The following is a 12,642-nucleotide window of genomic DNA, read 5'->3' as shown; positions in this document are numbered from 1 at the left end:
CATGACCAATAGGTATAATAGATCCATCTGCAGTATGAATACTAGGCATGTGATGCCGAGATTTTGGGAGAAAATATCATTGGATTAATGATCATATGGCTACAGCAAGCAATGCCAAAAAACCAAGTAGTGGAACCTTGAGTGACAGACATGGCAGAAGATGAATGTTTACCAGAGTTGGGTGCACACTGAGTTAATAAAGCTTGTAGATCCATTAAAGAGAGAGAGAGAGTGTTTCGTATGAGAAGAATCCTCAATGGCAGTAGAAGTAGCACTAGTGGTACATGAAGATCGAAGAGTGTTTCTAGATTGATGAGATCAGGCCTAAGTACCTTTAGAAGCCTAAGTATTCTTACAAGCCAGTTTATGTCACTCTGAAATATGATATCTATATAGGTAGTTTGCAATAACAACATTCCTGCTTTGTGGAGGAGCCAGGAGACACTGAAGAACCAGAAGCTACAGCATCAATAATGGTGGGACTAGAAGGAGGAGTTGTAGAGAGGGATGACGAAGGAATAGCCCTAACAATGTCTGCATGTTGAGACCTAAGAGAGCCAATATGATCTTCCTCAAAAACCAAGTAATAGCCTGATTAAGTGTAGGTAATGGAACATGTAGGGTAATGATGCACGAATATGCTCAAACTCATATTTGAGAGCATCAGAAACTGAATCAATTGGTCCTCATTCCGATAAGTATGAAACTTTTATAAATCAGCGGTAATGTCCCATTTTGATTCAGAAAAAGCTAACTGATCCTCAAGATAGCATATCTAAGCATAAAATCTTGAATAGATTGATTAGGCTCTTGATGCATACGATGAAGATCACCTCAAAGCTAATATCTATGGATAAGATTAGTAGCAATATACTCTGCCTTTGTAGCATATCTCAAATCTCTTTAGCAGTCTCATAATAGCCAAATTCTTTATAGATAGATGAAAGAGAGGTATTTCTGAACCATGCCATTATAAGCGTCTGAACCATGCCATTTTCTAAACAGAAAAATACATCTTTTTCAACATTTTTTTTATGACCTTTAACGATGCTTATAAGCATCGGTTAAAGTTCCGCCGACGCTAAACAAAGCGTCGCAGAGGCGTCGACGATACCTGAGTGGAAAAAAAATTTTCCAGCATTTTTGGAAAGCGTTGTAAAAGGTCGGTTTTTAGCGACGCTTAAAAGCATCCCTAAAAACCTCAAAACTGATGCTTGTAAGCGTCAGACTTTAGCCTTCAATTTTTTTTAAAAAATTATTTTCTTCAGCATCCCCATTCCTCCTTGGTTGAGAGTAATTTATCGAGAGGGAAATTGATGCTGGCTGCTGCTTCTGCTCTCTTAAGAAGAGGAGACTCGAATAGAAGAAGAGGTCTTTTGGGCATTACCTCAGGCCTGGTGCCAAGTCCTTTTCCTAATGACCCCACTGCTCGGAAACCAGGATATAAGATAGCCTCTTTTTCCCGTCCCAACCCAAAAACCATCCACGTACTCAACTTGGAAGATCCTAAGATGATAAATTAAACAAATTACAAGGAAAATGTAATTTTGAGAAAATTAAGAAAAAAAGGAGGGGGGGTTGAGGGGAGGGAGCGAACTTGTGATCGTGGCGGAGGGGCGAGGAGACGGAGGTAAGCATCGGCCAGGAGGTCGAGTCCTTGACGAGCAGACCAGAGATGAGGTCTCGGGCAGCAGAGTCGACCGGGCCGCGAGTTGGGGAGAAGGCGAGGGGCTGCTTGGCGATGTTGCGGAGGGTGGCCACGTTACTGGGCCTGGCGAAGGGAGTCCGGCCGTAGAAAAGCTCATAGAGCAGGACGCCGTAGGCCCACCAGTCGACGGCGCTGCCGTGGGAGTGGCCAGCGGCGACCTCGGGGGCAACGTACCCGTGGGTGCCGACAAAGGAGCAGGACCGGGCGGCGATCGGCTCGGCGACGAACTGGCGGGAGGGGAGGGAGGGGGCCGGCTTGCGAGGGCGGAAGAGGCAGTCGGGGAGGCAGGAGGGGTGGTCAGTGCCGTCGGAGGCATCGGCGGAGGCAGCGGCGGCCTCGAGGGTTGGGGAGGAGGTGGGCTGGAGGGAGAGATCGAAGTCGGAGAGCATGATGTGGCCATTGGAGCAGATGAGGATGTTCTCCGGCTTAAGGTCGCGGTAGACGATGCCGAGCATGTGCTTATAAGAGCACCGGAGGAGGTGAGAGAGCGGGGGGAGGCGGTGGATTGATGTCGACGCCGGAGGGAGGAGGAGAGGAGAGGAGATGCTTATAAGAGCTAGGGTATCGATCGAGAGGGGGCTGATATTTGAATGGATTTGGCCTCCTACAACGTTTATAAGCATCATCATAGGTCCAGCCTTTCGACAACGCTTTTTAAGCGTCGTCGATTCTGAACCAAAATTTTCCGACGCTTCTCTCTAGCATCGGAAAGAAAGCATCAGAAAATCTTGGTTTTTCTGTGGCTGATGGCTTTACAACAGTCGGTAAAGCTGATGGCTTTTACATTCCTAGTCTTCAAGTCGATCAGAGTATGTAGCTGATGGCTTGGTGGCCTAGGTTGTCGTCCCTTAAAAAAATAACTGCTGCAACTTCTTAGCATTGAGAAAGCTACGCATAGCTTGAGACCAAGGACCATGATTGGAACCATTTAAGACTATATTAAAAGGTTTGAAAATCTCAGAACAAGCGTCCCTCATAGACATTATTATAGCAAAAATAAAAACCCAGAGGAGCAACAAAGAAACATATTGTAGAGGCAGAATTTGCAGAAATCAATGTCAAAAATGAAATCATCATTGAGCAATAAGAAGAGGATGACCACAATAAGGAACGGCCGCCTTTTGCATGCTCATTGAGCGATTTGACCAGATCCATGATGATGACCGCAATGAGAGAAGACTGACTTTTGTTGTCGGTCATTGGGTGATTTGACCAGATCCATGGTGAGGAAGATGACTGCAATGAGGGACGGCCACCTATTGTCCTGCAGAGTATAGAGAAGAGATCATTGGCGATGGTGCAGTCATGGACTTATAGGAGAAGAACGCCTCGAGATTGGAGGTTGGATCTGGATATCAAAGGAGAATCCACGGTGATGACCATTCAAAAGGACGGCTTTGATACCATGTTGAGGAAAGCACAAGAGGAGAAGAGGATGAAATCTCTATATATTGAATTGTATATGAATTGCTTGTTTACAAAAGTTTTTACAGCATGTATATAAAAACATAATTATAACAGATTTTGAGTAGGATAACAACTCTATTAATGTTACAAGTTCGTTACATTAACATCTCGAATTCTCATTGGTTTTCTCCCACCAACTCAGATAGATCACCTTCTAAGATATCCTTCCAGCTCTCTTCATCAGTTTCAAAGCGGAGCTGCCCTCCCAATGTCTTTGCAGCCAAAGGCCATCCATGGCATTTTGCTGCAATCTTCTTGCCAATTTCTATCAAGTTCGGGTGCTCATTAGGATCCTGGCCATCAAATGCAAAACGATGGAATAACTGCCAACATTTATCTTCAGTCAAGTTGTGCAATTGGTAGGGAACTACAGTCTGCATGATCTTAGCAACCTTTACAAATCGGGTGGTCACAACAACTTTACTCATCTCTGCACTACTGAACGGAGACATTAAACATGCCCAGGTACTTTCTTTCTCATTCCATACATCATCCAAAACAAGCAAGAGCCTCTTTCCGCTCAATACTTCCATTAGTGTTCCTTGAAGCTCAATTAGTTCGTTGCTATCACAAGGTTTCCCAGTGATAGATTCTAAAATTGCCCTTGTTAGCCTCGTAACATCGAAATTTTGAGATACATGGACCCATCCCCTTGTTGTGAAATGCTCACATATCCTTGAGTCATTGTAAACAAGCTGAGCAAGTGTGGTCTTCCCTACACCTGCCATACCAACAATTGGAATGACAGAAACTTCATCTCGCTTGCAGTCATCTGATAAGACCAATTTAATTACATTCTCTTTATCATCCTCCCTTCCATAAACAAATGACTCATCTATTTGGAAGCCAGAAAGCAAATGCCCTCCTGTACTCTCAAGCCACCTCCTTCCATCACTCTGTGTCAAATGGATGGCAGCCCATTCAGTTGCTGCCTCATCAACTCTTCTTCTAATTTCCATAATCTTATGTGCTACGTCATCTGGAAGTGGAGCTTTAACAGAGTTACATACCTGGTCTCGCTTTCTCTTGCTGGGAGCATCCATCCGAGTCCGCTGCTCTGCACCGTATCCCAGAAATTGAGACTCCATCAATATATTTTCTATATCATAAGCTGAGACTTCGAGCTCGCTCAACCATACTTTTGTTGATGCATCTCCTATTTCCCTCTCTGAATCCTGAACACTGTCTTGAATCCTCAGCAGTGTCTTCTTCAGCTTGTCCAGATCTTCAACGCTGCATGGCTCCAATGATGATGACCCAGACAATTGTCGGATGTGTGCTGCCAACTTGTCAATTGCCTGTATAACGGAGGATAGAACTCCACCTGCCATTGCACTCTTGCCTTCCTCCCAATTGAAGAGGGTAGATAATGTTCCTCCCAATTGTATGACCTCCCAACTCGGCCTAGTTCGGCCAAGTTGGAGTCAAGTTGGAGTGCAGAGGACAAAGAAAAAAACAAAGGAAGAGGAGGCGTCTAATTAACGCTTCTCCAATTCTCTGCGCTTCCAAGAAAGAGAACAAAGAGAAAAAAAACAAGGAAGATGGAACCCCACCAGCTTGAGCCAGGAGTCAAAAGATATAATGGAAGCGTACGCGTTCTCTGCACTCCAACTTGGCTCCACCGGTAGAGCTTTTTCTTTTTTGATTCCTGAACTCCAGCTGCCATCGCACTCTTGCCTTCCTTTTACCACATAAATTCCTTTTACCTCACTTTATGAGGTAAAAGGAAGTTCTCTGCCTTCCTGCAATAGTGCAATTGCACTCTCTTCAAGTGGGAGGAATTGCCTTCTTCCGCCACTTTATGACCCTTCCTTCCAATTGCTATCTGAAGCAATCGGAACGGTACGAACCATGAACCTCTAGCCTAGTCTTCTCCCACCTTTCTATCTGTGCGGAAGAGATCATCGCATAAGTTAGTTGGCCGTCCAGATGGAACCTAAGCTTTTTGTCATATCTATGTGGACTTGGCTGCAATAAATAAAATGGATTGGAATTTTTAAAGAGCATCCTGAATGTTATGATGCACTGAAGACGAAATAAGAGTTGCCCATCTAGAGATGGAACTATTCATTGGAATTTTTTATGAAATTGATGACCACTGATGTAGCTGGCCTAGTTATTCAGTTCCCCAGTTGGCACATGAGAATAAGTAAATAAACCATCACTTGCACTACAGCCTAATGCGACCAGCAACTGGCATCAAATATCTTATACAAGTGATGTGTTTTCCGAAGAGATCAGACGTTCATATCTGAAAAAACAAGGTGGCGTTATGGAATTCTCGTCACAGCCCAATACTTTACTCAAAAAAATAATAAAAAAATATTATTTAAATTTTTAATTTTATATAAATATCTAAAATTTATCCAACAAAATTTTCGTCAGACTAAAAAATTAAATCTATTCAAATTTAATAAAAAAACACTTTTTGCCCTCTTCGATATCATTCATCATAATCTAACATTTTATTTTAAAAAAAATAGCCAAAAAATATTATTTAATTTTTTTAATTCTAGTACTCAAAATTTATCTAATAAATAATGAATATAAAACTAAAGATATACCTGGATGGTTCCTCGAAGAACCAATTCTAAATTTTACACCTTTAATAAAGCATCCAGAGCTTTGCGTCGGTTGACTTGCTCATCTCTGGTTGGTAAAACTAGGTCTTCTTCTCATTTGCCTCTGAACTCTGAACTGGGAGAGGGAAGGTGAGATACTGCGATGGCTGCTGCGATCTTATCCTCCATAATCAAATGGATGATCAACAACGTAGTAAAGGCTCCAAGTATAGCTACGGCTTCTTGGCCTTTATCATCCCAGCAATGTGAAGTACAAGAGGATCTACTGAAGCTCGAGAGGACCCTGCTAAGGATTCAAGCCGTCCTCAGTGATGCAGAGGAGAGGGAGATAAGAGACGAGTCCGTGAAGCTTTGGCTGACGGAGTTAAAAGGCTTAGCTTACGATGCTGAGGATGTATTGAGGGATTATGGGTATGAAATGCTACGAGCCAAAGCTGAGGGCCAAGGACTACCATGGCCTACTACTGGCAAGCGGAAGCTAGAAGAGGTAAGTCAAACAATCGCTGCTGCCTCAATTTCTATTCCAACCAAAGTTTCAGACCCAGATGGCATGGCACGTAGAATCCAGGAAATCAGAATGAAATTTGATGAGATTGCGGAGGCTCGCAAGGACCTTCGCCTAAGAGAGGATGATGGAGTGAGAAAGGTTGACAGTAAGCTGCGGCCGCCGCCGACCACCCCTTATGTTAATGAATCCTGTGTTTATGGGAGAGAGGATGATAAGAAGTGGATAGTAGATACGTTGTTATCAGAGAGTGGCAGGGGGGAGAATTTTTCAGTCATTCCAATTGTTGGAATGGGTGGAATCGGAAAGACAACCCTTGTCCGTCTTGTTTACAATGATTCAAGGGTGCGCCAGTATTTCAATTCAAGGGTATGGATCAATGTCTCACTAGATTTTGATGTAGTCAGGTTATGTAAAGCAATCATCCAATCCATCACAATGGAACCTTGTGAGCTGACAGAACTAAGTGCAGTTCAACAAGCTCTGAAGGAGGAATTGAAAGGAAAGAAGTTATTGCTTGTATTGGATGACGTTTGGAATGAGAAACTAAATCTTTGGGATAACTTCAGGGTGGCATTGACAGGCGGAGGATGGCGTAAAATTATAGTTACCACTCGTAATGAATCGGTCGCGAGGATCATGCAGACAGTTCTTCCCTATCGCCTTGGCTGCTTACCAGAAGACCAAAGTTGGTTGCTATTTCAACAGTGTGCATTTGATGGTCTAGAACCCAAAGAACATCCAAACTTGGTAGAAATTGGGGAGAAGATAGTCAGAAAGTGTAATGGCTTGCCATTGGCTTTGAAAACCCTCGGTGGCCTTCTACGCTTTGAAACAGCCGAGGAGAGGTGGGAGGATATCTTGCATAGTGATCTGTGGGAGCTAGATGAAGAAGAAGATGATATTTTGCCTGCTCTGAAGCTGAGCTATCATTGGATGCCAACACATCTCAAACCATGCTTTATTTATTGCTCCTTGTTTCCCAAAAATTACTTGTTCAAGAAGGACCATTTGGTGAAGCTGTGGATGGGTGAAGGGTTGATCCAGTATAAGAAAAACAGGCGTGACGAAGACACTGGAAGGCAGTATTTTGATGACTTGCTAAGACGATCATTCTTCCAATTCTCTCAAATTGATTTGGATGAGTTGCCCCAAATCCGGGATCGTCTTCATTTCTCCCAAGTTAGTGATGGTGATGAGCTGCTGCAAAAATTCCTTGTCCTCTCAGGGAATGGGGATCACGAGTTGTTTGTTATGCATGATCTCATTAGTGATCTAGCACAATCGATTGCAGGGAAAGAGTGTTGCATAATAAAGGATGAGAAGGTAAGCAACATAACTACTGAAGCTCGCCATTTATCTCTAATCCCATTTGGTAGGAAGGAAAAGGAGCAAACTAAATCGGCCATGTTTGAAAGCAGAGTGCTGCGAACATTGCTATATATAAACAGGATGGTGAACACATGGGATCGAGGTGCTGTGGGGGATGGCGAACTCTTGGATGTTAACATGCACAAGGATTTGTTCCTGAATTTGGGATGCTTGCGGGTGATGGATCTGAGTTATACAAGAGTAAAGGAGTTGCCGGATTCCATCAGCCAACTGAAACACCTTTGCTACCTTGGCCTCCAGGGTAGTAAAATCCAAAGTCTGCCTGACTCCATATGTAACTTTTACTATCTGCAGACGTTGGACCTGAAGTATTGCAACAGCCTGCGACAGTTGCCGAAAGGAATTGTGAAGCTTATTAATCTGCGGCATCTTGAACTTCCGATGAAGGATTTTGCTTCTGAAGTCAGTCTGCCACCTGGAATTGGAAAACTAACGAGCCTTCAAACACTTTCAGCATTTAATGTGGGAAGAGACAGCAGGCATTGCAGAATTGATGAGTTGAAGCAACTGAGGAACCTTAGAGGGCAGCTTGGCATTGCAGGGCTTCAAAATGTGGCCAGCGGCAAGGAAGCCAGGGAAGCCAAGCTAAAGGGCAAGGAGCACCTTCAAACACTGGCCTTGTCATGGAGTGTTCGAGACGGCGACCGGCCTAGTAGTTCTAAGAACAAGCATATGTTTAAGCAGGGTGATGATGAAGACAATCTAAACATGGCAGGCACCATGGAGGCTACCGATCAGAGTCTCACCGTCGACAAGTTTGTGGCTGATTGTGTTCTTGAGAGCCTCGAACCAAATAGCAACCTCAGAGAACTAATCGTGAGAGGTTATTACGGTACCAAATTTCCTAGCTGGTTGGGTGACCAAACCTTCTCCAGACTGACCACTGTTGTGCTCTCCAAATGCCATAATTGCAAATTCCTCCCGCCGCTTGGCCAGCTCCCATGCCTCCAAGATCTTTTGATTGGCAAAATGAATGGAGTTCAAAATGTTGGGTCCGAGTTCTTAGGCCACATTGCTGCAAGTTCTTCCAAGGCTTTCCAAGCACTGAAGAAGCTGGATGTTGAATGGATGAAAGAATGGGAGGAATGGAACGGGGTCAAGGATGGGGACTTCCCCTGTCTCCGTTCGCTTGTCATCAAACACTGCTCCAAGTTGCAGGGACTGCCCCTCCTTTCATCTTCACTGGAGGAATTGGAGATGGAAGATGTTGAAGGACTCACTGCTCTTCCTGCCCTTCGATCACTCAAAAGTTTAGACTTGGGAGGCAAATGGAATAACAAGCTCTGGTCCTCCTCTTTAGAACTCAAAACTCTTCAGTCCTTGCGTATTTCCTTCTCTATGAACTTGAGAATCCTTCACCTCCATGAGATCCTCCTTAAACTGAAGAATCTGGAGATTGAGCATTGCCCGAAGCTCACTTCAGTGGTGGGTTTGCATGAACTCCCCTCCCTTGAGCGCTTGGAATTGTATGCATTACCTGAACTCCAGATCTCACCAGATTATCAGCTTCCATCATCACTTCAGACCTTTCATGTAACAAGCTGTGCTAACATGACACTACTTCCTCTACATCAGCATTTGCCTGTCCTGAAGGAACTATCAATAATAAACTGCCCACAGCTTGTGTCGGTGGTGGGCTTGCAGAACCTTGTCTCCCTCGAAAGCTTGTCTATATCCGCGTGTCCTGAGCTCTTGCTCTCATTACAGGAAGTGCTGCCACCTTCTCTTCAGTCCTTGGAAATTTCCAGCTGCGATAAGTTGAATTCCCTTCCTCTGCTGCATGAGAACCTTTCAGCACTCGAGGAGCTGAAGATTGAGGACTGTCAGCAGCTTGCAACAGTGGTGGGGCTTCACAACCTTGCCTCCCTCCAGTGTATGGAGATATCCTTCTGTCCCTTGCTCCAATTCTCAACTGATGAACAGCTAAGATCCTCCAATGTGGATATAGATATCATGGAATGCCCAGGGTTGACTGAATGGTGCCAAAGGCATGGAATAAAACAAGTTCAGGTAACATATTAAACCACTAGACTCATTGATTTATCAGTTACTACCTTTTCATGGCTTCTGCATATACAAATTCAGGATAACTTTGATTGCTAAATCTTTCCATTAGAATATTAAGCATAGAGAAATCAAAAGCTTTGATTCACTCAAATCTATTACAAACTATTGAATCAAGGACTGTAGTTTCCTTCCCAATTACAATAATTCTTGATTTCTTTTGCAGAATGACGATTGGGATGATGAAGGGCTGGATGAAGATAAATTTGATGTCGATGAGGAAGCGGAAAATTATAGTGAATGTGAAGATGAAGCTAAGGAAAACTGGGATGGACCAGAGGCTGTGGATGATATTGACTGAAACTGTGCTACATTCAAACATAAAATAGCTGCAGTTGATCGACTTCATTGAGATTTGATGCAGCATGATTCCCTCTTCTTTATGTTAGCCAACTAGTGCAATGTGCTGTCTGCTTCCAATATGCATCATGCATGCCCGTGTGATATGCATCAGGAAGCCTCTACATACGGTTGGATTTCTTATAAACTCATTCAATAATTGCATGCAAGCTCATCCTATGAGTAATATCAGAACATTGATTTGTTTGTAGTTGTCACCCCACTATTTGTTTGCTAGCATTGGCATTGCAAAACAATAGGTTAAGTAACAATGGAAATTCAGATTCGCGAGTTTTGTGAAGATTCCTCACTAGGAGTTTTTGGGAAGATTCCTCACTAGGATTTACAATCATTGGGTAACATGATGACAAAGGTTTATGGGATCCAGAAGATCCACTTTCAGCGATACATAGGCCACTACTAGCTGTTCAGAAAGTGAATCATTTCTACCTTGCAAAGGCAATGATCAATAGCCATGTGTTGATGACAATGTTGGAAAACTTGCGGATGAGCAAGTCTACGATTTCTCCAGGCGAATAAACATAAAAACCATGTATTGGGCATGTATGTTGAGGTTCTGATGATGTTATAATATGATTATATTTGCAAACCTACTAAGTGGAAGCATTTATTAAGCAACACTAGATTATTGCAGTAAGCTTAGCATATTAAATAATATGCTTAAATTATATAAAAAATCAATATGGTCGAATAACAGTTTAAACCCTTATATTAGGTGATTTTGTGTTTTCTTCTTCATTGTTGATGCTAAGGCAATGTAATCTTAGATTCAATTTTCGAAAATGTGATACAATAAACAAAGTCAACAAGAAACTGCTTTTCCAACTTAGCCAGAGTGCATGGTTCCCTCATGGAGACTGTAAATGATCACTTAACCTGAAAATGTTTAGCACATTGATACACCTAATCATTTTGGAAGTCAGTCTCCATAATATTTATCATAAAACGGTGGTATGGGGCAGAGCGAACTCTTCGATGATTTGTGGCTCAGGAAAATAACACTACAAGCTTCAGAGACCTGTAGTTGTTGCATCTGGCATTTAATAATAACCTGTAAAAGTAGACTAAAATACGAGTTTTCTAAATTGTCAGCTTTGCCCCATCAGGTCTCTAGTTGAAGACCGAAGACATCCCATAGATCCATAAGACTCCAATTGAGAACCAGAGCATGGGCAGGCTCCTTCAATGGTTTTTGTGCTACTTGCACTTCCAATGCAAGCACAAGTAGATCAACATATTCAGGAAAAGAGGCATGCTATAGAGTCTAAGAAAAAAGTACTCAAACGAGACATCAATATCCATTTGATCTTTGCAACAGTATCCTGAATTATCCATTACATACCATCAATATTCTAACCGTCAGAGATGTATCCAATCTCAACCCAGTGACAACAATATGGAAAATTGATGGATCTAGTAAAAGCTTTTGAACAAACTAAAAGTGATTACAAGATGTGAAGACAGAATAGCAGGTCATTATTTTTGACATCAAATATTCGAACCTCACGTAAACATTTTAGTACCAATCTGTGGCACTTAGAAATAAAATTTCATACATCCTAACTTGAAAGAAATCCAATTTACAGGTCCCATCCTCCTATCGTTACAAAGATTAGGGGGTAAAAATACTCGTTACATAATGATTGATCCTTTGGGAATGTTAAAATAAAATTTTAATGCTGAAACAGATGCAAGAATAAACAATGGGATTGCCTGACATTAGGTTAAAATTTGATGCCTCCAAAGTTTAAACAAATATCTCCCCGCCCATAAAATATGGGCTAGAATATCTCAAAAAAGCACACATAAGTAGCACAAATTTTTTGCTCTCAGCATAGAAAATAGTCTTATCGTTGAAGATACTAAGAACCATTGAAAATATGAAGCAATACATCTTCTGTTTAATCTCATCATCTATACCATATAGAGCACTTGAAACAAACTACAACTCTTCATTATATATATATATATATATATATATATATATATATATAGATATAGACATAGATATAGATATAGATAGATAGATAGATAGATATACGTATGTATGAATGTATGTATGTATAAGAATTGTTATAACACAATTTAATTCCCCAAGGAGAAATAGACTCTAAAAGGCGTTCAGTCTTTTGATACTGAGTCTGACTAACAAAAACTTAAAAGCATGGTTGGCTAAGAAGGATATTCACATGGATTGCAAGAAGCACCAATATGCACATTGAACATGTTTGCAACAACCCTACTCTAATTTTGCTTCTTTTTAATAAATTATATGTGACTACTTACTTGAATTAGTTATAATGATATGAAAATATATATAAAAAGAACGCAATGAATCAGAGACTTGCATATGTGGGCCACAATCTCGGATCCAAAATAACAATTGCCATTAGCAGTAGTTCAGCAACTATAGCTTTACAAAAGAGAGAATATTTCATGTGAAGCCCATAAATAAAAGATGGAAAAGTCTAGGTTATTGGAGTGATTCACCAAGATAAGAGATGTTAACTATTCCAAACTTTGTCAGATTGGCCGATGCTCATGTGCCGATACATAATTTATCA

The 12,642-nt window shown here is 41.8% G+C and overlaps 3 protein-coding genes across 3 annotated transcripts; 1 reads left to right on the top strand and 2 right to left on the bottom strand.

Moving 5' to 3' along the window:
* Positions 1–388: 388 nt before the first annotated feature.
* On the bottom strand, positions 389–2,163 carry LOC149768220 (protein kinase PINOID-like). Its single transcript, XM_089927774.1, has 2 exons — positions 1,671–2,163; positions 389–591 (listed from the first exon to the last, which is right to left on the bottom strand). The coding sequence occupies exons 1-2, from the start codon at positions 2,161–2,163 to the stop codon at positions 389–391; spliced, it is 696 nt and encodes a 231-aa protein (XP_089783900.1).
* A 1,128-nt stretch (positions 2,164–3,291) lies between these two features.
* Positions 3,292–4,506, bottom strand: LOC103718357 (putative disease resistance protein RGA3). Its single transcript, XM_008807141.5, has one exon. The coding sequence runs from the start codon at positions 4,504–4,506 to the stop codon at positions 3,292–3,294; it is 1,215 nt and encodes a 404-aa protein (XP_008805363.3).
* A 906-nt stretch (positions 4,507–5,412) lies between these two features.
* On the top strand, positions 5,413–10,252 carry LOC103718350 (putative disease resistance protein RGA3). Its single transcript, XM_008807133.5, has 2 exons — positions 5,413–9,664; positions 9,885–10,252. Exons 1-2 carry the CDS (start codon positions 5,900–5,902, stop codon positions 10,017–10,019), a joined length of 3,900 nt encoding a protein of 1,299 aa, XP_008805355.3. The 5' UTR covers positions 5,413–5,899; the 3' UTR covers positions 10,020–10,252.
* Positions 10,253–12,642: the final 2,390 nt, after the last annotated feature.

The sequence above is a fragment of the Phoenix dactylifera genome, chromosome 2 (assembly GCF_051530095.1).
Source record: "Phoenix dactylifera cultivar Ajwa chromosome 2, Ajwa_hap1_PhDact_Kaust_v1.1, whole genome shotgun sequence".
Lineage (NCBI taxonomy): Eukaryota > Viridiplantae > Streptophyta > Magnoliopsida > Arecales > Arecaceae > Phoenix > Phoenix dactylifera.
The sequence above is the reverse complement of the archived record's forward strand: the minus strand, read 5'-3'. Positions and strand labels throughout refer to the sequence as shown.

Excerpts from the sequence above, each read along its gene's own strand:
- LOC149768220 (XM_089927774.1), bottom strand. The coding sequence starts at position 2,163 with ATGCTCGGCATCGTCTACCGCGACCTTAAGCCGGAGAACATCCTCATC. Across the intron at positions 592-1,670 it reads TGCCCGAGACCTCATCTCTG|GCTATTACTTGGTTTTTGAG; the intron begins GTCTGCTCGTCA and ends ACACTTAATCAG.
- LOC103718357 (XM_008807141.5), bottom strand. The coding sequence starts at position 4,506 with ATGGCAGGTGGAGTTCTATCCTCCGTTATACAGGCAATTGACAAGTTG.
- LOC103718350 (XM_008807133.5), top strand. The coding sequence starts at position 5,900 with ATGGCTGCTGCGATCTTATCCTCCATAATCAAATGGATGATCAACAAC. Across the intron at positions 9,665-9,884 it reads ATGGAATAAAACAAGTTCAG|AATGACGATTGGGATGATGA; the intron begins GTAACATATTAA and ends TTTCTTTTGCAG.